The 27,615-nt window shown below is 50.4% G+C and overlaps 1 protein-coding gene across 3 annotated transcripts in view; it reads left to right on the top strand.

The window, feature by feature from the left end:
- Positions 1–7,503: 7,503 nt before the first annotated feature.
- GLB1L2 (galactosidase beta 1 like 2) overlaps positions 7,504–27,615 on the top strand; it is a 41,048-nt gene continuing 20,936 nt past the window's right edge. For all 3 annotated transcript variants that reach the window (XM_041772166.1, XM_041772168.1, XM_041772167.1), the window contains exons 1-6: positions 7,504–7,609; positions 18,081–18,278; positions 19,955–20,023; positions 20,570–20,665; positions 22,016–22,124; positions 27,302–27,394. In XM_041772166.1, the coding sequence (XP_041628100.1) occupies positions 7,524–7,609; positions 18,081–18,278; positions 19,955–20,023; positions 20,570–20,665; positions 22,016–22,124; positions 27,302–27,394 (651 nt within the window). In that variant the 5' untranslated portion in view covers positions 7,504–7,523. The remainder of the gene's footprint in view (positions 7,610–18,080; positions 18,279–19,954; positions 20,024–20,569; positions 20,666–22,015; positions 22,125–27,301; positions 27,395–27,615) is intronic.

The raw sequence follows: 27,615 nt of genomic DNA, 5'->3' as shown, positions 1-27,615 counted from the left end.
TGCCTCTCTCTCTCTCTCTCTATCATAAATAAATTAAAAAAAATTAAAAACAAAACAAAACAAAAAATGCTTACTTTATACTATGCTGAAATTATTTTCTAAGTACGGAGCTGAAGGTCCTGTTTGTAATTTCTTATTTATTTATTTATTTTTCTGTTTGTAATTCCTAAGTCATTTATGCCTTTAGCTATGTTTGTCCTTTGCCAATGACAAATACACAGCACCTTTATTTCCTAATTTTTCATTCTATAAATATTTCTTAGTTCGCTATGTCAGACTCAGAAATCGTGGTAACAATAAAAGAGAAGCACAGCTAAATTCATCATTTATTATGCTGTCAAGCTTTAAGAAAATTTCTATTTGTTCCTATGTGTCCTGATACCTGATATACAAAATATGGATATTTCCTATCACTATCTGGTGCATAACAAAATATAATTTGGGGAAAAAGTTTTCAGTGACATGTCTTATAGAAGGAACTTCCCACCTGGGAATCATAAGTTGGGCACCTTTTTAAAAATCCTTAGGCAGTTGGAAATGTCTGAAAATAGCAAGTTAGAGTAATTACGATGAGACATTTTTTTTTTAGCCTCCATAGATTCAAATCTATAAGAAATTGTCTTCTTAAAATATTGTAAGTCTGTCCTTTTGAAGTTTGGTAGTGATAACCAAATGTGCCTCATTGTTGTTTAATGCTCTCATCTTTTCTTCACACGTTGTTCTATCTGAATTGAACATGATTTATGATAGATGTAGCTGCATATCATGCTGTGGCTTATCCTCCTCATGAAATTTTGGGGTGGCAAGAATTCCCAAAGAAGACTTTTTCCCAAGACTCATGGCTGCAATGAAATTAAGTAGTACAGTTAAATTCAGCTTATAAAAAGTATGTTGTTTAATGTTACGGATGGTAGACATTAAATAGTCCTAAAATGATAAAGTCATTATATAACAATATTAATATATCTTATTTCTATTTCAAAATCTATGCTATGTAAATATATAATGTCTATCTTCTTTATTTTCTTGAAGATTTACTTGTTTATTTGAGAGTGTGTGCACGTGCATGTACATGAGTGGGGGAGGGGCAGAGGGAGAGGAAGAGGAGGGGATCTTTTTTATTCTTTTTTAATTTCTTATTTAAATTCAATTTGCCAACATACAGTATAACACCCAGTGCTCATCCCATCAAGTACCCCGCTCAGTGCCGGGATCCTAAGCAGACTCCCCACTGAATGCAGAGCATGGTGCAGGGTTCAGTCTCATGACCCTGAGATCATAACCTGAGCTGAAACCAAGAATTGGGTGCTTAACTGAGTGAGCCACCCAGGAGCCCCTACCTTCTTTATTTTCTAAAGATCATCTATTTACATTTATTGGCTCAGAGAAGATACCACAGTCTTCCTTAGAACTTATAAAGCTAACGTACTCTCCTAATATTCTAACTGGCTATCAGTGTATTTCTCTGTGTGCTTCAGTATTTGAAAGTTCTTCATAGTTCCTTCTGTACGTTATGGTAAGAGTTTTCATAATAACCATTAATCATTAGTTTGCTCTATCAATGAAATTTTGATGTTTCACTTCACGTCACACCTCAAATGTGTACCTACATTTGAAAGTGAATATGCAGGTATTAACGAATTCAGATGAGGACTCCGGTTCTCATTTCCGACAGTGTGGCACTGTGTGCAGTCGCCATCAACCGACGTGATCATTCCACCCCAGAGGGGCCGGCGTCGCCTTGAGTGGCCCTGGGTGTGTGGGCACCGAGAACCTGCCCTCGGTCTGGGAACCAGCCTCTATTGTCCTTACCTCCTCAGGGGTAGGTGGTCACTACCAGCATTCAAGTGGGCAGCAGTTTCTATCTAAAATAGACATGAAAAGAGCGCACTGCCCCGACTCAGAGCGAAGACCCTCAGCTCCTGTCCCCCTTGCTGATCCCCTTCCCTCTTGGATTCCTCTTCATCCAGGCAGCTCCCGCAGCCCTAACCCCTCCACCTGCACTGCTCCGTCCTAGTTGCCGAACCCTCCCAGTACTGAATCCATTGATTCATTCTCTGCCTTTCCTTGCCTTGACCTGTCCACCCCAGTAACGCAGGTCATCACGGCTTCCTCCTTGCTAACTGCTCTCTCCTGGGTTCACGATGCCCTCAATTCTGAGTTTTCTTCCCACCTCACTGGCTGCTCCTCTGGTTCAACTTTGCTGGTTTCTCCTCTTTTCTCAGTGTCAGCTGCCCCGGGGCTCGTCCTTGGTCCTCTTTCTCACCCAGGCTCATGCCTTTATTTATTTATTTTTAAAGATTTTATTTATTTATTCATGAAACACACAGGCAGAGGGAGAAGCAGGCTCCCCGGAGGGAGCCCGATGAAGGACTTGATCCCAGGACCCCGGGATCACAACCTGAGTCAAAAGCAGCCGCTCAACCGCTGAGCCACCCAGGGGTCCCCAGGCTCATGCCTTTAAAGGCCAAGTCTAGGTCAACGCCTCGTGTTACATCTCCACACCGGACCTCTCTCCTGAACTTCAGGCTGTGCATTCAGTAGCTTACAGGGTATCTCCCCAGCAGGTCTCTACCTCAAACTCAACCGGCCCAGGCTGTACTTCTGATACCTCCTACAAAGCCATAGGCCTCTCCATCCTGGTAAGGGCAACTCCAATTCTTCTAGTTTCTTAGGCCCACAGTGTTGGAGTCATTCTTGAATCCTCTTTATTTTTCTCTCACCCCACAAAGATCCTGGGATCACAACAATCCTCCAGTGTCTGCTTTCAAGCTATTTCCAGAAATCCGACCCTTCTCACCACCTCCATTCCTACCACCCCTGTGTGAGCCAGCATCATCTCTCACTGGGACTGTTGCCTCGAAGCCGGGCTCCTTTCTTCTGCTCTTCCCACTCCTGATGAGTCTCAACATGGCAGTCAGAGGAGTCTTCGAAAGCATAATTGATGTCCAAAGCCTGCAGTGGCTCCCATTTCAGTCAGTCAGAGCCGTCCTCCGAAAGGCCTTCCTCATTAGGCCCTTGAACTTCTGTGACCTCCCGACCTCCACATCCCCCCCTTCACTTCCCACGCAGACCTTGCAGTTCCCAGAACACCCTGTCACCCTCCTGCCTGAGGGCCTGTCACTGTGGGTTCTCTCCGCTTGCACAGCCCTTCCTCCAGGTACCTGCATGCATGGCTAACCCCCCTCCTTCAGATCTTTGCTTGGTTAACATCGGCTCATACAGCCTCCTGGGCGCGTGCCCCTGCCCCCGCGCTCACACTCTCCTTCCTTTAGCTACTTTCTTTTTTGCTGTCAATGTATTACCTTTGGACCTACTCTGCGATTTACTTATTCATTTGTTGATTTTTGTTGTCTTTCTTCTTTAGCTAGAAGGTAAATTCAAAGGTCAGGAGCCTCATCTGTTTGGTGCACTGATGTACTGCGAGTACCTGAAACAGTGTTCAGCACGTAGTCATTACACATTTGTTGCTTACTTAATGCATGAAATGTTGAATTGGGTCTTTGGCTTTTCTGCTTTCCAAAGGCTGACACTGAAGAGTGATATTTTTTTTTTAAGATTGATTGATTGATTGATTTATGATAGACACACACACAGAGAGAGAGAGAGAGAGGCAGAGACACAGGAGGAGGGAGAAGCAGGCTCCACACCGGGAGCCCGACACGGGACTCGATCCCGGGACCCCAGGATCGCGCCCTGGGCCAAAGGCAGGTGCCCAACCGCTGAGCCACCCAGGGATCCCCCCAAGAGTGATATTTTGGACAACAAAGGCCAACGATGAGGTTCTGTGCATCCCCCCCCCCCCCCCCCCCCAGTGCATACAGGTCCGTTCCAGTCCCACTGACACATGTCTTGGGATGAGAAGCCTCGACTACTTCTTTTTTTTAATTTTTAAAAAATTTTTTATTATTTTTTTTTATGATAGTCACACAGAGAGAGAGAGAGAGAGAGAGAGAGAGAGAGGGATCCCCTCGACTACTTATCTTAACTTGGATCTGCTTTGTCTTTTTCCAAGGCCAAAATCACCTTCCTGGGACTTTATTTTATTTTATTTTATTTTATTTTATTTTATTTTATTTTATTTATTTATGATAGTCACACACACAGAGAGAGAGAGAGAGAGAGAGAGAGAGAGAGAGGCAGAGACACAGGCAGAGGGAGAAGCAGGCTCCATGCACCGGGAGCCCGACATGGGATTCGATCCCGGGTCTCCAGGATCGCGTCCTGGGCCAAAGACAGGCGCCAAACCGAGGTGCTACCCAGGGATCCCTTCCTGGGACTTTCTATTTCTATTTCCTGGGACAGTCTACAGTTGAAATTGCCCTCATTTATTCCCAGAAGTTCCCCAATGTTCTTAATTTCTTTGCTCAAGACTCTGGCAACTTTCATGAGAGCCTCCACTCTATTGATTCTGAAGGACTGTAGCTTTTACTCCCTGTCCCCAGTGCTTCTTGGACTACATTTCTTTCTCACGGACTATGTGGCATAGGTGAACTCTCGAGGAAAGAACTGTGCTCTCTTGATCTGTTGGAACTCTAACCTAGAGTTGCGGGCTGAGGATATCAACAGGACTTCACTAAAAACAAAACAAAACATGTTTTATGTTTTCTAAACCAAAACCCTGACACCAGAAAGGGAGCCTGTGAAGGTTGATTCCTGGGCATCAGGGATTTGTTTCCATCCCATGCGCCTTGCCAGAACTTCTTTACATTTCCACCGGGCCAGTTTATTTAACTGTAGTTTCTGTTCCCGAGATTTGAGTATCTCATTGTCTTCTTTGGGTTAAATTCATTAAATATTTTGAAAAGGATTATTTTAAAGGTGTCTGTGTGTGTATACACACACACACATATATTTTCTTTTATTTTTTTAATTTATTATTATTTTTTCATATATATATTTTAAACTTTTATTTATTATTCATGAGAGACACAGAAAGAGGCAGAGACACAGGCAGAGGGAGAAGCAGGCTCCCTGCGGGGAGCCCTATGTGGGTCTTGATCCCAGGACCCCGGGGTCACCCTGTGAGCCAAAGGAAGACACTCAACCACTGAGCCACCCAGGCATCCCTAAAGGGGTCTCGACTCCTCAGGAAGACACCTCCCAGATGAGTGCTATCTTTGTACATCCTCTGTGCTATCATTAAAGTCAAATAGAGTAAGATTGTTCTTAAATCATGAGTAGCTGTGTCTATAGTTCTGCACTTCCCAGAAGGTTAAGGGTTAATGATTGCTGAGTTATGTTTCCTTTCATAAATAAAAAACAAGGGATACAGGGAAGGGCTAAGAACTTCAGAGGTTTAGTAGCTCATATTTACAAGTTTTTACTAGTATCTGAAAAAATATGGAGATGCTTCATATTAACTCAGGATACCGTGATGTGTGTACTACTGCCCAGCAATACCGCGAGGAGTGAGGGGTGAGTGTTGGGTGTGGCCAGGGGGGTCTCCAAAGGTAAAAGGTTAGCCACCTTTGACACTTTCTCCATGTCTCATGGGCTAGCTTTTATTCCAATTATGTTAAAATATGTTCACCATAGTCCTAGTAAAGTATCAAGCAATTTATGTCTTTAAAAAAATGGAGTGTGCTACTTTTCTCTAAACCTCTCCAGGAATGTTTCCAGCCTGCCCTGCTAGCCTCCCCCTTGTTTGTTTTTTTCTCTCTTTGGTTTAACTTTTGCTACCTAATTATTTGCCTCATGGTAGTAAAAGGATCCTTCACACCAAACTCTGCAGGTCTTTGTTCTGAGAAGTAAAATCTCCTTTTGTTCCTATCAGCTTTACAAGTTCAAAACCATGCACAAGTGAAGGAAGTGGTTTTGAACATGCAACAGGGAATATTTTCTAGAAACTCAGATGCTCTGAAAAAAACGTTAGCTTTCCTAGAAAATGTTTCAGATTTTCTTTCAGGAAAATCTGAATTTTGTTCTTGGGATGAATCACACACTTGGCTGTGTGATTGTTAGAAAGCAGAAGTTTGCTCAAATATTACACAATATCCTTTATGACATAATTATGTCCCAGGATAAGGATTTTATTCGTCCTTTCAGAAATGTGAGGGTTTTATCTGGACTTTTTTTTTTAATTTTTATTTATTTATGATAGTCACAGAGAGAGAGAGAGAGAGGCAGAGACACAGGCGGAGGGAGAAGCAGGCTCCACGCACCGGGAACCAGATGTGGGATTCGATCCCGGGTCTCCAGGATCGCGCCCTGGGCCAAAGGCAGGCGCCAAACCGCTGCGCCACCCAGGGATCCCCTATCTGGACTTTTTTTAAGATAAAAAATTGGAAGTGCCAGTGAACAGGAGAGCTTGGTTCCTGTCTCGTGGAGTCAAAGAATGAATCTCAGGGAGGACAGTGAGCAAACCGATAGGATAGAAATATTTATCAAGCAGAGGTTCCGAGAAAGCGCTCAAGAGTGAGAGGGGTCCCCACAGGGTGGCCACTGCGGGGGGGGGGGGGCTGTCTTTTATAGGAAACTGACCAGGGAACTTGGTAAATTTTGTATCAATATCAGGGTGGATTTGTGAATATCCTGTCAATATTTAGAACAAACATGGAGGATTTATAACAAACAAGATGTTTCTTTGTGAATATCCTGAGCACAAACAAGGTGTTCCTCTCTGGGTAAGGGCTCCTCCGTAACACCTGGGTTTCTGTGATCACTTAGTAGCCATTTAAGGGGGAGACTCCCTAACACTGTGGAGCTGCGGAGCCGGGTTTATTTTTTATTTTTACTGTTTTATCTCTGTTTCCTTGGGAGGGGTAGGAGCCTGACTCGGGCCTTTCGGTGCCCTTGGGGTTAATGGGAGGCCAGATTCCTGGAAGCCTGACTTTGGGCCTTTCCCTGCCTAGCGCCCTCTGCCCCTAACTCCTTCCTACATCACCGGGAGTCAGGACCGGACTAGGACTCCTGGAACCGAAAGGCAACAGATGTTTTGGGGCGCCTTGCTCTGCACTCACCACCCCGCGGGCTATCCCCACGTGCACCACGCAAGGCAGAAAATGCGTCTAGAGGAGATTCCACGATGTGCGGACTTTTCACCGTACATCCCTCTTCAGAATCTGAGTTGTAAAACGAGTGTTGACTTCGCAGGCGCCCTTAGCGGGGCTTGCTGGTGTAGCGCGGTGCGGGGTGCTCTCCGGCTGTGTAAGGACGGGGCCTCGCGCCCGGCGTGTTCGCACCTGTGTACACCGTGCAGGGCCGGGGCCGCGGAGGTGGACGGCAGGGAGGCCTGGACCCCGCGCGAGCCCACACCTGCTCCGGGAGGCCACCTGTACAGCCCCGCCCCCGGGCAGGCCCCGCCCCGACAGGCCCCGCCCCCGGCCCCGCCCCCGACAGGCCCCGCCCCTCAGGGCCCACGCGGGGGCGGGGCCGGGCGCCTCGGCCAATGAGCGCCTGCGGGCCGGCGGGACGCGGGCGGTCTCCCTGGCGACCAGGGCGCGGCCCCGCCCCCGCCCGAGCCTCCCGCGCGGCCGAGCGCAGGCTCCAGAGGCGGCCGCGGGGTGTGCGCGCCGCCAGCGATGGGCAAGTGGAGCCTGGCGCGGAAGCCCGGCCGCACGCTCGGGGTCCTGCTGCTGCTGCTCCTGGGCTTGCTGGTGCTCCGCAGGTGAGCCGCCCCCGCCCCGCGCGCCCGGAGGTCCCCCCGGCGGAGGCAGCCCCGGCACCCCGGGCCCCCGGGCGACACCGGGCGCTTGCGCTCAGTCCCCGGGCGTCGGGCCCCTTCTCGGTGCTCGTGGTCCCCGCTCTGCTTCCTCCGCGGGCGCTCCCAGCTCCCTGGGCGGCCAGCACGGCTTCAGGTCGCCTCGCTGCGCCCGGTCCCTGCTGCACCCCTCGTCCTCCTCGGGAGCCTGCTTCTGCTGTCCCCGGGCCCCCGCATCTCCTAGCACGTCTGCCGGGGGCTGCTCCGTTCGCCAGAAGCCCGCGTCCTGGACGCGCACCTGCGCACCCCCCCACGCCCCGGCGGCTCCTGGACGCTCCCACCTGCGGCGCAGTCCTGAGGACGCTGCCCCTCGGGCCCTCGGAGAACCTCAGTCTCTCCAACCCTGACTTCTGGCCCCACTGTAGGACTGATGCGTCTGGTCTCCACCTTCCCGGGTCGGTGGGCCATCGGCTCAGCCCTGCCCTCCCCCCTTTACAGAGTGTCTGTGTCTGGCGGCAGAAGGCCTTGACCCGCAGCCGCGGTGCCCAGCCGGGACTTGGGGGACTGTGTCTGTTTATAGGGTTCTAAGGTTCTGACCAGGTCTTTCCGGTTGATGGCTGGCACTTTGCATATTCAAAACCTCCAGTGTTGCTGGGGAAGCCGACCAGGGGTATCAAATGCTTTGGCCCTGAAAGTTAGTGTTGAGGAAGCTGACCCCCTTTTCAGCTTTATTTTTTGCTTTTTCCAGCCCCCTTCATTAGTTTCTCTGAATTTCCTCTAGGGGATTGGGAAGAATGAATACCTAAGTATTTTTTGCTGCCACGGAACATATTCAGGAACTTGTTCCCACCTTTGTAAGACTTACATGTCTTTGCTTTACCTGTTCTGGCTTTGGAGCGGGTGAGACGTTATAATCATCTGAGAGGGAGAGATGGTGCTCTTCTCACTCAGGGGTCTAGAAAACTGAAGGGGCAGTTCGTTTCCAGGGGTTTCTACGCCCTTTTTCCACCTTGTCAGTGATCTCTAACCCATTTTTCTGTGAAGACTGGTCCTGGCTCTTGTAGGTTGCTCAGGCTTCCTCTTGACGCAAGGCTGATGCAAAGCCCAGAGGATTACTGAAAGCAGAGGGAACAGGAGTCTCCGTCATGCAGCAGGAACCAAGGAGCCCACACCCCAGAGAGAAAGGCCACAGGTGTGCAGGTGGCTTGTGGTTTGCCCATTGCTGGAGGTCGAGTAAATGGCAGTCCACGCAGAGGCACGGGGGGCTGCTCTGAGGCCTGGAGCCGGGCGGCTGTGCACCCTAATCGTCCACAGGGAGAGGGGTGGGAAGGAGGCTGGGTGTGTGTTGGTGTCCAGCAGGAAGGAGGATGAGGTGTCAGGTAGCTGACTGGCTGAGAAGGAGCCTGAGCTGCTGGGGGCAGTTGCCCGTGGCCCTGCCTGGGGTGAGTGGCCGTGGCAGGAGTCAGTGGGGCTTGTGGCGTGTGTGCCTGGGAGTCACTGTGGCTCAAGCCTGAGGAAACGGCTGGAAAGTTCTCCCTGCTGACCCCCACTTCTCAGCCGGGAAGACAGAGGCCGCAGAAGCTCTGAGCCCAATTCAGGGCCCTCTCTTAGGGTCCTTCAAAATCTGTGTCTGTTGGGCATCGTTAGTTGTAGTGGCCTCGTGGTGTTGCCCAGGTCCTCCTCCTGCTTGGCCTGGACACCGAGGATGCTCTCCGGACGGCAGACGAGAGCACCTTGCGGCTTCCTCTGCTGGCCTTGCTCGAGCTTGGCCTAGGTCACTAACCGAGCGGAGGTGGGGCCCTCCCAGGGCTGCCGGGCTGTGGCCGTGGCATGTAGGCCCCACGGGACCTGGCTGCTCAGTGGCAGCTCTGTGGAGCGGAGCCGTGGGGATCAGCCCTTTCCCTGTCCCTCGGAAGGCGGGGATCTGGTGATGGGCAGGCGGTGCTGGGCCCCAGCTTTTATTTTTTCCCATGAACTTTACCTTGGGCTGGTTCATGCTCAGTCATAGCTGCTTGATTATGTCACATCCAAGAAATAGGACCAGGCTGACTTTTTGAGGATGATTTCAACCTTCCATATTTTGGAGCTTGGACACTGGTCTGAAGTTAACCTCTGTTGCTGGATAACTGTCATGCTCAAGTTGTTATTTGTGTAGCTGGTACGGCTGGATAGGCTGCGGTGCGTGTGTATCCACCTGTGGAAATCCCCCTACGGTCGGGGGTGGAGATGCCCGCGGCACCCGGAATTCACCTGTGCCCTGTGCGTCCCTCCTGTGCCCTTCCCTGCTCCCCCACTCCTATACACCTGGCTCTGCCGTGGTGTGTCTGCATTTTAGAGCTTTATAGAAACGTAATCCTAAGGTAAATAGTCTGCTTTGATTTGGCCTCTTTCACTCCGTGTTAGGTGGAGATCTTTGAAGCATATCAGTGTGAAGAGTTAGTTGCCCTTTCTGGTCTTTCCTCCTCCCACTCCGTAGACGCCGGAGTGCCTGCTTGATACGATCAGGACATGGTTCCCACTCATGATTCTTTTCCTTACCATAAATGCATCACTGAGCAATAATTAATTAACCCGGCATCGTTCATACCTGATATTTTAGCTGGCAAAAGTCAGGAGAGCGGAAAGTGGCCAGGTAGGCGCTCTGCATCATGCCTCCTGAAAGGTAAGTTCACCTGTTTGCCCAGCTCTGCCTCACTCAGGGCTCCTGCCCTGGCATTATCTGGATTCCAGGCCCTACACTCTTCCTGGAGGAGAGGAGAAGAGAGCCTATTAGATCTTTCTTTCTTTCTTTCTTTCTTTCTTTCTTTCTTTCTTTCTTTCTTTCTTTCTTTCTTTTTATTATTTTCTTCTTTTTAGAGAAGGTGGATCACTTAGCAACATGACCTGGTCACCTTCTTTAATCCAGATCATGGCCAGTCCTGTCTTTCAAGGATGTGTGGACAAATGGTGCCTTTCTTCCTGGGTCTCTGTGAGGTCATTTTTTAATGACTTTTTTTTTATGATTTTTATGAGCTTTGCCTGTTGCAGGACTCTACCCTGCTTGAGGCCTGAGTCATATTTCCTGGAATCTTCGAATCTTTGAACACTGTTCCTTTGATCTTCTGGTAGCGAGTCTTCAGCACCTAGGAAGCGTCTCTTTCAGCGGCTAGTGCTTTCTCAGACACAAGTGGGGAAACCTGGCTCCCTGGACATGGCTCAGTCAGAGCGCGGGGTAGGATGTCTGAGTCGCCCTGTGCTGGGAAGATGGTGGGCCTTACCAGCCAACTGAAAGGGGACCAGAGTGTCTTAAAGCAAGAGCAGGTCACCAGTGGTGTATCTGTGATTAAAGTGGGGTACTAGGAGATTCAGGGAAAAGCTATGCAGCCTTGGCAGCAGACGTATGGGAAGGTTGGCCAAAGAGTTCTCTGTACCTTGGGTCAAGGAAGTAGCACGTGAAATAGAAACACTTCATCTTTGATGAAATGACTCAGAGTTCCATTATATTGCCTTGAACGGTCTTCTGATGAAGTTTCAAAAATGCTGGAATTTAGAGCGGTCTTTTCAGAACATTTAGCACCTGAAAAAGACTCTGAAGGCCCGCCCCCTTCTCCCCTGTTCCTCCCCCATCATCCAGCTCAGTTCTTCTGGTTTAGGGGTATTTGCTGCTTCCTCCCCACTCAGTTTTATTTCTTGCTTAAATCTATTACTCTGGATATCAAAGGCCCTGTTAAGAAAGAGTTCCCGTTGCATGAGACTTCTGGGATAAAAGGGCAGGAGTATTTTTGGACGCTAATGGTAATGAAGCAGGTAACTCTTGACTGGGGTCTGCGGGTGGAGACTCCTAGTTGATGATGCTCACGGCTTTCATACTCCTGCAGCAGGACAGACGGATGGTGGCATTGTTCCTTTCAAGAACGTGCTGTGTCTTCCTGCAAAGCTTGCCTTGTGGGTCGGTAATCTACGTAAAGGACGAAGTATTCAAATAATACAGGGAGGAAAATAAAGACCCCCTAGGAGCCCCTCTGCACCCTAGTAGAGGTGATAATGTTGATGTTTCTTGCAAGGCTACTCTGGGCATGGACAGGAAGACCACTCTGTGCATTACCCCAGGTGCCATTAGGGATAGGATTTATTCAAACGGGTCCCTGTTGACAGACATCAATTGTTTGCAGTCTTTTAGCTCCTGCAGACTTGCAGTGTATGTTAACTACACTGGAGTTAACATAAAGCCCAAACACTAACCACCCCACCCCACCCTGCCCAGGTTGCAGTGAAGATCTGCTGGGTGTATTTCTGTACCTAGAATTGCTCACCATATGAGATACTCATTTTAAATCCTGATAGACATTGAAAATAAGTAAAAAAAAAAGTTAAAATAAGTAAATAGCACATTCTATGTCTGTTGGATCGATGTGAGGGAGGCTCTGAGCTCCCTAGATGGAGGGGGAAGTTGTTTAATCTGCGTGTGTATAGGTTGTGTCTTTAAGAACTAGTCCATCTCGTATATATATGTAGATAAGTCTCGTGTTGGATTTTTTAAAAAGATTTTATTTATTCATGAAAGACACAGACAGAGACACAGGCAGGGGGAGAAGCAGGCTCCATGCGGGGAGCCTGATACAGGACTCGATCCCGGAACCCGGGGGTCATGCCCTGAGCTGAAGGTAGAAGCTCAACTGCTGAGCCCGCCAGGCGTCCCTTATGTGGTGGATTTTAAAAAATATTGATCATATTTACGTTTCCCCTTGTTTCATGAAATCATTTTATTCTGATTCCACATGCATCTCTAAGAGCATCTCTAAGCACGTATGTCAGTAGAGTTCTTGCATTTTTCTTTTTTTTTTTAAAGATTTTATTTAATTTATTCATAGAGACAGAGAGTGAGGCGGAGAGAGAAGCAGGCACCACACAGAGAGCCTGACGTGGGACTCGATCCCGGGTCTCCAGGATCACGCCTTTGGCTGCAGGCGGCACTAAACTGCTGCGCCACCAAGGCTGCCCAGGTCTTGCATTTTTCTAACGGAATTTTCACCTCTATTTTGAGAAAAGACTTTTTCTATTTATGATGTTGCAATGGAAATTCTCCCCCAAATGGAGAATTTCTGTCACATAACGTCAAAATACTTTCTATTGTTAATATGTGGTTGATTACTACGGAGCAGTTTTGTTGCTTCACCAATGGGTCTCAAGGTTTTGGTCTAATCCGCATTTATTCACATATAAACTTCGGCAGTATTTAGAAGATGTCGCCCTCCGAACCAGCAGCAAGTCCCTGGACCGTATAAGCAGCCACTTGGCCTGACTTGCTGGAGCCTGGGTGCTGGGCCAGTTCTTGGCTTACCAAGAAGCCTTTTCAGAGGCAAAGACAGAGGCACTAAGGTTGCAGTAGTGCCACTGACCTGCAAAGTGCTGCAAAATGACCTCACATCCCTGCAAAATGAGTGTACTGGCCTTTGGAATGGAAGGCTCGAGCCCTTTGGAAATACTAACTGCTGTTCCAGCAAAGCAGGAGCCTAAAGCGTTGGGCCGGGTCCAGGGATCGCATCCAGGAAGCTACATCAGCTACAAGGACAGTTTGTTTCACTGGGGCTGAAGTTCTTGGGGTTCCAGGATTGATCCAGGAGCCATTATTCTGGATTAGAGGCATTAAGGGCACTGGCCTGGGCTGGAGGGTGGGCAGCTCCTTCCTTACGCCCTCAAGCTCCGCTGCTGAGGGGGAGCGTACAGTCCGGAGACTGCGGAGGCCGAAATTTCTGCAAGCGGGCAGCTGAAGGGAATGGGATGCCCAAGGAAATGGGCCTCGTGGGAGCCTGTAAGCGCATCAGGCTCCGGGGTGATGACCAGAGGTGCGTACTGTAGATCCCAGCGAGGAGATTTGTATGCGTGATGACGTCCTCGGGGCAGTTGAATAGAACTGCCGTCTACATGGTGTACATGATGGTCTCTGGCGTGACCACGTGCATGAACGAGGAGGCGAGTGTCGTCTTGGTCGGTACCTTTAATACGATGCACTGGACTCCGATGCAGTGAACCTGTGCTGGCGGCGGCCCCGTGAATCCCAGTGCACTTGGAGGTTGGATTTGACAGTTGTCATCTCTTAAGTTTCCATTACGTGTAGGGACGGAGCGGCCAGTACTCGGGGTCAGCGAGGACTGAGGCTGTGAACCAAAGGACGATTTCTGCACACTCCTCCTCTGTGTACTGAGCCTGTGCACACCCTTGGCCAGCCTAAAATTGCCTGGTCGCTGCTGGGGACCAGCATGCCTCCAGCTGGTGACCATGACCCCACGGGAAGCCTCCCAGTCCTGCCACGGCCCCATTAGCGATCACCATTTGCAGGACGTACAGGTGATACTGGGATCCTTCTGGCACGGCCAGAGCCATTTCAGCCCTGCCTTGACGAGCGCCCTGGATCTAAGGAGATCGTTCAAGTTGGTGACTGGATGTGGCTCTTGTCCTGCCCACCTGGAAGGCCCTCTCCGGGGGCCGAGATGCGATTCAGGGGCCCACATGAGGGAGGTATAGGCTTGTCACCAGGCCATCTGGCTTTCCCACTCAAACACATTGACCCAGCACTGTTGACCGTGTCTGGTGCCACCAGCCTGTGTGGAGCCTGCCCTGTGTCCTTTGTCCTCACAGTCCACTACAGTGATGACGTATAAGGACGCCTTCCTCTCCTCCTCCTCCTCCTCCTCCTCCATCCTCCTCCATCCTCCTCCATCCTCCCTGTCTCTGCCTGATGGCATCTCCTCACTGCAGGGAACTGGGGCCCCATGTCCACTGCCTGTTACTTCTCCTCTAACCTGTTGGGTCTGTAGCTTGCACAACCTGCTGTCATCTGCCAAAAGGGACAGTGGCACTGGGATGTAGAGGTCTTGTTATATGGTGCAAGGGCCTGTCACACATCCTGACCCATGTGCCTCCATCTGGAAACCTCGCTGTAGACCGTGCACGGAGATGGCTCTGAGCAGAGCAAACCTGAGCATGGGTCAGCCTGGTGGCCAAGGCCTGCTCCTCAGTTGGTTCTTAGACTGAGAACTTACTTATCCTACAATGAAGCAAAGATACAAAGGCAACAGAATTTCCAGGAAAAAGTAGTACGTGCTCCAGCTAGAGGAAGGCAGATGCCCTGGTCTCTTAAAAAAAAAAAAAAAATTGCTTTCAACAAGGGCCACCTGGCTGGCTCGTTCGGTGGAGCTTGTGACTTTTGGTCTCGAGGTTTTGAGGTTGAGTCTCACGTTGCACACAGAGATTACCTAAGAGGAAGCTTTCTACAATCTAAACAATGAAATAAATCTAGCTTTCTAATAAATGCTTTGTACGAGGTTTCAGCATGAATTACTTGCTCCCTGGGAGGAGCAGCAGAAACCAGGGTTTCCTGAGGCCTTGGTTAGCTCCTTGGAAACAGGCCTAGTTTGGAAGGAAAGTGTCTCTGACCTGATAGAACCACATAGTTTCCACTTTATTTATTTTGTTATTACTGAGTTAATTACTCAGGAAGCATGGGGGTGGTTATTAATTTGTGATCTCTAGTGCTAATGACTATTATCAGTATTAATAACCATTTGCATGGAGCTTTCTCGTTTATGAAGCTCCACCGTGTACCGCCTTTCATTTTCTCGCAGTGAATTCCTTGGAGAAATCCCACATTTATCCTCATTTTCTCAGTGAATTCATCCTTTTCATTAGTGGATTAAAAACTCATGTAGTAGCGTACCAGCAGCACATTTTCAGAGAGGAAACCGCTGAATTGTCCAGAACTTGGAATTTGATACGAGCTAGCTTTTGTGGTTTGCAGGGTTAGTTTCATGCCTCTTCATAAGCACCGAGACGAGATACTTTCTTTTAAAAAAATCTAGAAAATGACAGTACGTGAAGACAGAAGCAGATAGATGCTTTATCCGGGATGAGACTATGAAGATTTATTTATTTTTCATTTACTTATTCGTGAGAGACACTCAGAGGCAGAGACACGGGCAGAGGGAGAAGCAGGCTCTCGGCAAGAGCCGGGTGCGGGACTCGATCCCGGGTCCCGGGATCACGCTATGAGCCGGAGGCAGGCGTCTAACCGCTGAGCCCCCTGGGCGTCCCCAGGAAGAGGTGACATACAGATGTCAGAGGATGAGATGCGGATGAGTGCTTCTCAGACTTTACCTTGGGGTCTGGTTGGGATGTGGATTCTAATTCGGGTCTCACTTGAGGCCTGAGTGTGAGCAGCTGCTGCAAACCCAGGTGACCACCTCGGCAGGTGCACTGCAGGGGCTGGCGGGGCTTGGGCAGGTGTGAGCGCAGGCCGTAGGGTGGAGCTTCCAGCCCCCGCCTCCACCCGTGCCCTGAGCAGGGGCGCCCACGGCATCTGGGAGACCCCTGAACGAAAGGTGGGGATGGAAGCTTGGCGACTCAAAGATGGTTCTGAGGTCTGGCCAGTGAGCAGAGTGCGGCCTGCTGGGCTGAGGGCCGAGTCGTGTGTTCACCATCCTTAAAGGTAACGAGGGGCGCCCAGGGCTCAGCGGGTGAGCGCCTGCCTTCAGCTTGGGTCATGACCCCGGGGTCCCGGGATCGAGTCCCGCATTGGGCTCCCTGCATGGAGCCTGCTTCTCCCTCGGCCTGTGGCTCTGCCTCTCTCTCTGTGCCTCTCGTGAATAAATAAAATCTTTAAAAAAAATAGAAGGGCGGGGAACATTCCATGTGAAGGACCCTAGGAGAGCCCCGCGAGGTGATTGTCCCCAACGCAGAGCCTGCAGAAGCAAGCTGATGCAGAGGGAGGCAAAGCCTTGTATGGCACGCAGTTGGGGCCGGCGTGCACCCCGCTTTACGGAGGACGATGCTCGCACCCCCGGAGCTCGTGTCACCGGCCCGAGGTGCAGGGCTACCCGGGAGCAGGGCTGGGGCTCGCTCGTGTCCACGTCCTCTCCACGCAGGGGGCTCTGGAAGGAGTTGGCTTAAGCCCTGGTGCCAAGCCCAGTGTGGAGCCCAAAGTGGGGCTTGAACTCGGGACCTGAGCCGGGCTGACCCCACCGAGCCAGTCGGGTGCCCCCGGAGGAACTGCCCTCCAGGACCTCTCAGAACCTGGAACGTGCAGCTTTGCCTTCAGGGAAGGGGAGCCGTGGTGGGGTCTCCATGTGTACCCAGGCGGCCCCACGGGAGCTCAGGTCCTGGCGGCTGAGAGGCCGGAGGAGGCGGTTCTCCTTGCCCGCCGTGGCCGTGGGCACAGCCTCCCGGGCCGCGGCGTGCGTGGTGCCTGTGTGGTCTCGGGCTCCCCTCCCGCGGGGAGGCCCAGGCCGCAGCCTCGCCCGAGCTTGTGGCCCCCGGCCCTGCGTGGCACCTGCGCGGCACCTGCGCGCTCCCGGGAGACCCGCACCCTGGCGGGCCGTGCCGAGCAGGGTGCCCACCCCGCGGCCCCTCGGGCGGTGCAGCCGAGCTGAGCGGGGAAGCACTGACCCCGTCGGGGGCTCCTGTGTGGCACCCAGCCTGGTGCCTGGGCTGCCCCGGGGGGCCCGTCCTCACATGGTGGCCCTGGGTTCCGGCCTCCAGCAGGGCGCCCCGCTCTCTCTGAGCCGGGGATCCTCCTCCTCCCCTTCTCGAAGTTTCTTTCCTAATGTTACCTTATGGACTCCACTGAAAGCACGTGACTGGAGAGAGGAGGTGAAAGAGGAGATGCCCGGGTAGACGCCCACGTGTCAGGCTGTGCGTCCACCGGCAGGCGCCCCGAGCCTGAGCCCTGTTCCCTCCACCTGCTTCCTTCCTTCCCCCACCAAGAGTTGCGGGAGGGCCGTCCTCTGGCCGTGGCCCCGATGCCCCCCGGTGACACGGTGGTTCTTGGTGGGACACGCGCCATGGACCCGCCCCACCCCGCCGTCGCGGCCAGGCTGGCCCCTGGGTCGGGTCCCCGTGTCCAGCCCCCCTGTGTCCCCCCCCTCCTGCCAGGCTCCTTCCACGGCTGGGAGATGGGACAAGGCAGGGAGGGCACGCTAGTCTGGGGGCAGTTGGAGGGTCGCCCGGCACCTGCCACTTGCCAGCGCTCTCTGGCTGGGGCTCGGGGTGCCGACTGTGGCTCCGCTGGGGCTTCAGACGCTGACACGAGGGACACGGGCTGTGCCTGGACGCCGCCGGCCACAGGCCTCCCTGCAGGGCTCCGCAGCTCCACGGCTGCTGCCCCACCAGGCGGCTGTGCACCGCCGGACGCTGGTGTCCTGAGCAGGCAGGCAGCCCCCCTGGATCCCTGGCCCCCCTGGATCCCCCAGCCCCCCACAAACTCCCTGGATCCCCCAGACCCCCTGGCTCCCCTGAACCCCCCCCCCCCCCCCAATGTGCTCCTCTCCTGTCTGCCTGTGGTCTTGGCTTGCTCCTCCCAGCTGGGGCTGGTGGGGTCGGGGAGGGAGCCTTGCCTACGGAGGAAGGCCCCCCCCCACCCCCGCCCCGGGACAGAGCCAACTTCTCGCTCCCTATCCCCCTGCAGGTTGGACTGGTATCGTCTGGTCCCCGTGTGGCTGAGAAACCGGCAGTCAGGGCTGCAGGCCAACGGCCCGCGCTTCACATTGGAGGACTCCACCTTCTGGATCTTGGGGGGCTCCGTGCACTACTTCCGGGTGCCCCGGGAATACTGGAGGGACCGCTTGCTGAAGCTGAAGGCCTGTGGCCTGAACACCCTCACCACGTGAGTCGGGCCCACCCCCAGCGGCCTCTGGTGTGTGCGGCATGTACCCCGGCTTCCCCCCGGGTAGCCCAGACCTCGGGTTGGGGTGGGGGAGCGTGGCCCGGTCCTGAACCCAAGCGGCCCCCAAAGGGAATCTTTGGGACAAGCTCTGTGAGGAGGAGCCGGGCCCCCTGCCCGGTTCTGCGGGGCTCCACAGCCTCCTGCCCGGCCTGGTGCCCCCGTTCGTGCGGGTGAGGAGTCGGGCTGGCTGGGAGGCTCCAGAGGAATGGAAAGGGCCCACGGGGGAGCCCAGTGAAGGTGAGCTGGGGGGTGTACGACAGGAAGACGTGGCTGATTTTTTTTTTTTTAAAGATTTTATTTACTTATTCATGAGAGACACAGAGAGAGAGGCAGAGGCACAGGCAGAGGGAGAAGCAGGCTCCATGCAGGGAGCCCGACGCGGGACTCGATCCCGGGACCCCGGGGTCACGCCCTGGGCTGAAGGCAGATGCTCAACCACCGAGCCACTCAGACGCCCTGATTTTCAATTTCTTTTAAACCGACACTCCACCCCCCAATGTATCCAGCAAACGAATGTGATCCTTTTTCAAAAAGCTTCTTTGGGAAAGCTATTTCCAGGCAAAAATAGGTGATTGCAGATCAAGGGTGTAGATTTTCTTGAGTGGTTCATGATGTAGCTCTGCAGACGGTCTCTGAAGAGAGTCACGGGATTGGGCAGGGCCACCGCAGCACAGTTCAGACCCGTGTGTGATTTTCCAGAAGGGCGACCGAAGAGGACGCATGGGTCTGCGCAGGTCATTGCGGCCCTGGGGGTGCCCTCATTCCCAGGGCAGGACCCCTGAGGCCGCGGGAGCGTTGCCCGCTGAGCATTGCCTCATAGAAGCGAGATCGTCCGTCTCAAGGGTGGGCGCCTCTTTCCCTTCACCTGTGCACGTGGCAGGTGGGGCCGGTGCCGGCTGGGGGGCGCCCGTTACTGTCACGGTCACCCTGAACCTATTCCTGGACTCAGGCCCCCTGCAGAATTTCTTTATTTTCCAAAGATGAGATAAAGAGAGAATTCTTGGGATCCCTGGGTGGCGCGACGGTTTGGCGCCTGCCTTTGGCCCGGGGCGCCATCCTGGAGACCCGGGATCGAATCCCACGTCGGGCTCCCGGTGCATGGAGCCTGCTTCTCCCTCTGCCTGTGTCTCTGCCTCTCTCTCTCTGTCTGTGACTATCATAAATAAAAAAAAAAAAAAAAAAAAAAAAAAAAAAAAAAGAGAGAGAGAGAATTCTTTGGAACCTATGGGATTGACTGATGACTGAGGCTTCGTCTTATCTTTTAACTTTTCCTCCTAGGAAGTTCCTTTTTCTTTTCTGTGATGAAGGAAGAGTGGGAGAGATGGGGGGTGCACACTCAAGGTGGCGGTGGTCATGTCGTAGGCTCCAGCCGAATCTCCCTGGCCTGCTCTCCCTTCTCCGGAGGAGGCGAGGGATTAGCCCCCCAGGACTGGCCCCGGCCTCTCTAAGGTCCCTAGATATCTGCACTTAGGTCTTGGTTCCAGGCCTGACACCACTGGGACAACGGACCTCAGGTGCATCCGCACCCGTCACGATGGGTTGTAGGAATACAGAAGCTCACCTAGGACAGGAGGGGAGTCCACGGAAAGCTCACTCCTGTCTTGCCGTCATTACAGTTACGTTCCATGGAACCTGCACGAGCCAGAAAGAGGCAAATTCGACTTCTCCGGGAACCTGGACATGGAGTAAGTGCTCTTGCTGCTTCTCGGCCTCGCCCGGGGTGGGGAGGCAGAGCGGTGGCTCCTTGGGGTTGATGACGACCACGGGGGCTGTCGTGGTTCTGCTTGGAGGAGCAGAGAGAGGCTGGGCTCAGGAGCCTCGTCCTCAGGACCAGGCGCGGGCAGCTGTGACCCTGTTGCTCGCGGGGTCAGGGTCTGCGTCCTGAGCTCAGGTCTCTTCACCGCACCCCAGAGGGGCCCAATCCCCAGGGTCGGCTCCGCTCTGCAGTGCAGTCCGGCCACCTGGGCTGGCACAGGGCTTGGCCCTCTAGGGTAGCTGGGCCATGGGAGTGAGGTTCACTGTAGGGCCCCCTGCCCCCTGTCTGATGGCCTTGGGCCTCATGCCCCCCGGTGGGGCTTGCAGAAGGTCGTGGGCTAGGGGAGGGTGGGCACCCAGCTCCCAGGGCCTGTGGAGGGAGGGAGGGAGGGAGGGGGGAGAGGGGCTGGGCGGCCCCACCACCTTGTGCTGCACCCCCCTGACGTCCTGAGAGCTGCTGACACTGACCTCCCCAGGGCCTTCGTGCTGCTGGCTGCGGAGATGGGGCTGTGGGTGATCCTGCGTCCAGGCCCCTACATCTGCAGCGAGATCGACCTCGGGGGCTTGCCCAGGTGAGCTTGAGCTGCCCTGGGTGCTTGTGCAAAACGGCAGCCACAAACGTAGGTTGGCTTTTGCTCCCGAGCTCTATTTTTCGTTGTGTGCTGAGACTCCTTTTCAGAATAAGTGGTGCCCAGGGGAGGCCTTTTCAAATGATGTCGCTTTATTTTGATAAACTATAGGAGACTCAAATTAGTGCTTTTGCTTGCTGCTTTATCTTCAGATCTCAGGCTGTAATGAGTCACGTTAGGGTGGTGGTCTCCACTAAGGTCCGTGGGGTGCTGCGGGGCTGGAGTACGAAATCTGGACAGTAATCCCCTCCTGGCACGTTGCTGCTTGTCCTCATCCTTACTGGCCTTAATTTTACACAGAAAGACTTTGTGGTTAGTAGGTTGGTCCTTGCCATCCTCACGGTGCCCAGATGGCCGCTGGTCCCTGATCAGGAAGAAGGCTGGGCCTGTTTGCCCTGTGGTCTCCTGGGGAACGGCCTCCCTGCCCTCCCCCCCCCCCCCCTCCTGCTTTCCCTCTGGTATCCAGTGCGGCCCAGCGCTTCCCTGGGGATCTCACACAGCCCTGTCTCTGTCTCCTTGCTCCCTGGGATCACTCCTCTGTGTCTGTGCCCTTGACAAAGCGGTGCCCGCCCAGCCGAGTGCCCTCCCCTGCACCTGGGGATTAGAAACCTGTGTGTCAGCGATGTCCTCAGGCTCAGGGGCAGCTGCCAGGAGGAGGACGGGATTGAAGGGTTAGCTCAGAAGCAGCAAGAACTGCAGCGCTCAGCCCTCCTCCTGGGCGCACTCCCGGGAGCCCCACACGTGGGGCTCGGAGGCCGGAGCCCTGCAGGCCACGGGGAGGGAGGGGGCCGAGTCCAGAAGCTGCGGTCTCCTCCTACCTTTTTACCTAACAAACTGGTAATCTCCGGGCATGTTCAGGGCTGCCTGCGGAGGACGAGGGGCATCACACTCTCTGTAAGGAAACAGAAGGGTTTTCTCAGGTCTCCAGTGAGAAGGAAGCTTCCTGAGCCCGGCTGTGGCGGGAGTGGCCGCAAAGGGCCGGCCATGGCAGGCCGTCCCCCCGCCCTCCAGCTCCTCCAGAGTGGCTGAGGCTCCCAAGCCCTAGGGTGACCCTGGAGAGCAGGTGGGAGCGCCGAGAAGACCTCTCGGTCTCCCCTCCGTGTCAGGCTGCGTTTCTGGGATTTTCCTTACCCCTCTGGCTTCAGCGCTGGCCCAAAGCCAGAACCGGGCCTGCAGTGGGGCGGTTGGGGAGGGCCCGCTCCAACCCTGCAGCTGCTTCCTTTCTCCCCCCCATCATCCTGCCCAGGGCCCACCCACACACCCCGCCACTAATTCCACCCCCTTTTATTCAAGCTGGTTACTCCAAGACTCTGGCATGAGGCTGAGAACGACTTACAAGGGCTTCACCGAAGCAGTGGACCTTTATTTTGATCACCTGATGGCCCGGGTGGTGCCACTCCAGGTAAAAGCAGGGAGCGCCCTCTCTCATCTTCCGCCGTCCTGGGAGGCGATGGTCCCAGGGGAACCTGCTCCCCGGGGCCGCGATCTGTGGGCTGAGGCACTCTGGGCAGTTGGCGCCCGGACATGGAGTTGAGCGACAGAGAAGCCCAGCAGCCGGTGTCCTAAGTGTGTACAGGCTGGTTGGGTCCTGCGTGGAGAGGAGCGTACACGGGTGTGCCCTTACCCGTAGGGCGGCGGGCATTCTGTGGTCCTATGATTACAGCTGAGGACTTACCAAGGTACAGCTTTCTGTTGCCTACCGCAAAGGTGCTGTGCGGGGCACCCCGTGTTCAAAACATGGGTGGTGAAAACCAGTTTTGGGGAGAAAATACCATTTCACGTCGCATTTGAAAGCGATACAAAGGCAGGAATGGGATTAACCCAATGTCTTATGTAAAAAGAAGAGTCGTGCTGAGACATTAGTACATTAATAAAAAACGCTAGTACATCAGTAAACACTGTTCTTGAGCCAGTGGTTTGGAATGTTCACAGCACCCGTAGATCAAAGGAACTACTTGACCATTTGTAGGGTGTGCAAATAAAACACGGAGTACTCGGTTAAATTTGAATTTCAGATAAACAAGGAATTTTTTTTTTAGTATAAATATGTCCTAAATGTTGCGTGAGACATGCCTACATTGAAAATATCCATAATTTAGGTAAACGTCTATTCATTGTGAATTCAAGTACAACTGGCTATCTTGTATTTTTATTCCTTAAACCTTGGGAGCCCTAATTATGAAAGAAGTAAGAAGCCAGGAAATGATTAGCCTGGAGTTTTGCAAGGAAGATGGGATTACTGAGAGACTCAGCAGGTTGTCGTAGACTGGGCGGTGGAGGTGGACGTGGGGGTTGTAGGGAAGGTCACGCCAGGAACATGGCTCAGAAGCATCCTTAAATATGGAAGTGGTGTACCCGAAATAAAAAATTCTAGGTGTAACATGATTATTTTGGTTTTTTTTTATGGTGACAAAATACATGTAAAATAAAATATACCATCCTTACCGTTTCTGAGTGTACAGTTGACTTGCATTACATACATTCCCATTGTTTTGCGAAGATTACCACCTTCCATTTCCTGGACTTTTTCGTTTCCCAAACTGAAACTCTAAGAGGATTGTATACCCTCCTGTCGCCCTTCTCCATAACCCCTGGCAGCTACCGTTCTGCTTTCTGTCGCCGTGCAACTGTCCATTCTGGGGAACCCACAGAAGTAGAATCGTACCGTATCTGTCCGTTACAGCAGGCTTCTTTCCCTTAGCATGTCTTCAGGGTTCATCCGTGTTGTAGCAGGTGTCAGAACTTTTTTCCTTTTTAAGACTCAAAAATCCCCTGTATGGTTGTACCACATGTTGTCCATCCACTCATTCGTCAGCGGATGCCTGCGTTGCTTCTGCTTGTCGAGGATAATGCGGCCGGGCTAGTTAGTCTCAGGAAAGGTTTGTCAGTTTTGTTAATCTTTTAACAAAAAGATTTGTTAAAATCTTTTTTTGTTTTTGTTAATCTTTTTTGTTAATCTTTTGTTAATCAAAGACCTAACTCTTGGGATCCCTGGGTGGCGCAGCGGTTTGGCGTCTGCCTTTGGCCCAGGGCGCGATCCTGGAGACCCGGGATCGAATCCCACGTCGGGCTCCCGGTGCATGGAGCCTGCTTCTCCCTCTGCCTATGTCTCTGCCTCTCTCTCTCTCTCTCTCTCTCTGTGTATGTGACTATCATAAAAAAAATAAAAAAATAAAAATAAAAAAAAAAAGACCTAACTCTTAGTTTTGTTAATTTTTCTTGATTTTTTTCATTATCTATTTTTTTTGCCTCTGTTCTAATCTTTATTATTTCCTTCCTTCTGCTACCTTTGAGTTTGTTTCTTTTTCCTTGTTCTCTAAGGTGAAAAGTTAGGTGTTGACATACCACCTTTATTCCTTTTTAATGTGTTTACGGCTATAAATTTTCTCTTAGCACTGCTTTTGTTGCATCCTATAAGTTTATGTTGAATTTTTATTTTCATTTGTCTCAAGATATTTCCTGATTTCCCTGTTATTTCTTCTTTGGATCGTTGGTGGTTTTTAAGAGTGTGTTGTTTAATTTCCAAGTGTTTCTGGAATTTGAAATGTGAAGTATTCAGTGTTCTTTCAGTTTTTGGCTTCTAGTTTCATTCTTTTGTGATTGGAAGAGATACTTTGTATGATTTCAATCTTATAATAATACTTGTGTCGTGGCCTAACATATGATCTGTCCTGGAGAATGTTCCATGTGTATATATTTGAGGAAAATGTGTATTATGTTGTTGGATGTGGTGTTCTATGTGCATTTGTTATGTTCATTGGGTCTATAGTCTTGTTCAACTCCAAATCTAGGTTTTTTCATTAGAAAGTTTAATCCATTTACATTTAAAGGAATTACTGATAGGGAAGCATTTACTTTGGTCATTTTCTTACTAGTTTTTGGTATGTTTTGTAGCTTTTTTTCTCCCTATCTCCTCCGTTACTACTTTTCTTTGTATTCAGTTATTTTTTTTTTATAGTGACAAGTTTTAATTCCTTTTTTTTCATTTCTTTTTGTGTATATTCTATAGGTATTTTCATTGTGGTAACCATGGAGATTACAAATACTGTCCTAAAGTGATGATGTTCTATTTTATATTGGTGCCACACACAAAAACTACTCCTTTACAGCTCCACCTCCCTGTACATTATTGATGTCAGAAGTGACATCTTTATATATTGTATATATACAATCTTTACATCTTTATATATTGTGTATATAATTATATATAGTATATATGTATATAGTGTATATACATCTTCATTGTATACTCATTTATATAGATTAGTAATTATTTTTATGCATTAGTTTTTTAAATCTTATAAAAAAGATTTATAAACTAGAATTAGAACAATACTGGGTTTTATGTTTTTCTTTTTTTTGTTAGTTTCAGAGGTAGAATTCAGTGATTCAGAAGTTGCATATGACACTCATTACATCAAGAGCCCTCCTCAATCCCATTACCCAATTATCTCTCCCCCCACCCACCTCCCCTCCAGCAAGCCTGTTTGTTTCCTAGAGTTCAGTATATCTTATAGTTTGCCTTCCTCTTAATTTTCACCTTTTTAATTTTTCCTTCCCTTCCTCTATACTCATTTGTTTCTTAGATTCCACATATGGCTGAATCATATGGTATTTGTCTTTCTCTGACTGACTTCCTGTGCTTGCCATAATACCCTCTAGTTCCCTCTACGTCATTGCAAATGGCCAAGATTTCATTCTTTTTGACATTTGCCTTTACTGGAGAACTTAGTAGTTTCCTATGGCTTCAAGTCCCTGTCAAGCATCTTTTCATTTCAACTTGAGGGACTCTGTGTAGCATTTCTCAGAAGTCAAGTCTAGTGGTATCAAACTCCCTCCACTTTCATTTGTCTGAGAATATCTTAATTTTCCCTTGTTTTTTGAAGGATAGTGATGCTAGATATAGAATTCTTGCTTGATAGTTTTTTTCATCACTTCATCACTTTGCATGTATCATCCTTTTGTCACTCACTACCCTGCAAGATTTCTGGTGAGATATCCATGGATAGTCTTTTGAGGATTGTTCCTACATGTCAAATTGTTTTTCCCTTGTTCCTGTCAAGACTCTCTTTATGTATTTGGCTCTGACAGATTGATTGTAATGTGTCTTGGTTTGGTCTCTTGGTTAATGCTACTTGGAGTTCACCGAAGATTCTTGGATTTGTATATCCATGTCTCCTCAGATTTGAAAGGTTTCCAGCCATTAATTCTTCAAATAATCTCTTGACCCCTTTATTTCTTCTTTTGGAATTTCTGCAATAAGTACATTTGTCTGCTTGCTGATGTTGTGTAAGTCCCTTAAATTCTGTCCACTTTTCTGTAGACTGAATAATTTAAAATGATTTGTCTTCAAGTTAGCCCATTATTTCTTCTTCCTGTGAAGTCCATTGTTGAACTTCTATGGTGATTTTTTCTATTCAGATACTGTATTTTTCAGTTCCAGAAATCTTGTATAATTTTTTTATACTTTCTATCTCGTTATTGATATTTTCACTTTACTGATATGGCCTCTTCCCGATTTCTTCATGTTTTCTTTAGCTCTTTGAGCATATTTATGGCAGTTGTTTTAAAATCTTTGTCTAGTAAATCCAGTGTGTGTTTCTTTAGAGAGGGTTTCTAGAGATTTAATTTATCCTTTTGAATGAGCTTTGTTTCTCTGTTTTTTTTGCCATGTGTTTGCTTTTGTTGTTGAAAATTGGACAATGGAAACAACAGTCAGCCCCTGCAGTCTTTGCAAACTGGTGGGGAACACCTACACTATTTGGTGGGCTCCTAAGCATGAAAATCAGCGTGGGGTGATGGCTTTAGATCTTCTCAGATGTTTTCTGGGCATATGTCTAGTCTGTCCTGTGTGGGTGCTGCCTTTTTTTTCCTCCTGATTTTTCCTGGCTGCTTTTACATGTCTTAATTTCCTGAAGAGTCTCGCTCCAGCTTCTTTTTGGCCTTCAATGTCTATCATATTTTTCTGCCTATGACCCCATGCACCTCGGCATACATGGGCCTCTAGACCCTCTGAAATTTTCACATGTTGTGACCTTTATTGCCATATGTAGCCTCCAACCTGAGGTCCAAGCTGTGCATTTCCTGTCTGAGCTCCAAGTTGGATGAGACAGAAACTGGTCTATGGCAGCTCACAGACAGCCAGAAGGTTGGAAACAAGTTCCATTTTGCTCCTTCTGTCTTGAGGGAGGGAACTGGGAATTGGGTTACTTTTTTGTGACTATGGCATGCTAAACCAGGGAGGGAGTGGGGCAAGGGTGAGCCAAAAACACTATGGAATTTCTCATAATTTTAAACATGTGTTTTTGTTGACTTACTTAAACATTTAACTGGTTTCCAGAGCGCCAATAAAGTCATTTGAGTCTGTCTGTAATTGTTCATTTGATGTTTCCTTAGAGGAACAAGGACCCGGAGCTCCCTACCTACTCTGTGTCTTACTGACAGCATTCTCAATTATGTAATCACATCTTCTGAGACATTCTGCTTTCAAGTGGATTATTTTGCTGGTAATTTGTGATAAGTGTGGTGAAATTAGTACAGTTTCCACTACAAACTCTGCTTTTAATTATCTCATTCCAGTACAAACATGGAGGCCCCATCATTGCTGTGCAGGTGGAGAATGAATATGGTTCCTATAACAAAGACCCCGCCTATATGCCTTACATCAAGAAGGTAAGAGTCAGCTTGGTTTATTTCCTTACATTCCCTTCTCTGGATACAGTGTGAACCATGATGTGCTGTGATGGTCTACTACTTTTCCCGTACTAATGCCTCATCTCCTAGCACCAATTATTAATTAGTGAATCCTTTCACCGTACTTTTATTTCAGTAGGGTTGTCAGTTATTTACCCTTTATCGATTGAGTCTAATTGGGGGTTGCAGTACACACATGG

The sequence above is a fragment of the Vulpes lagopus genome, chromosome 10, assembly GCF_018345385.1.
Source record: "Vulpes lagopus strain Blue_001 chromosome 10, ASM1834538v1, whole genome shotgun sequence".
NCBI classification, from domain to species: Eukaryota; Metazoa; Chordata; class Mammalia; order Carnivora; family Canidae; genus Vulpes; species Vulpes lagopus.
Note: the sequence above shows the minus strand (reverse complement) of the source record. Positions and strands in the feature narration are given on the sequence as shown.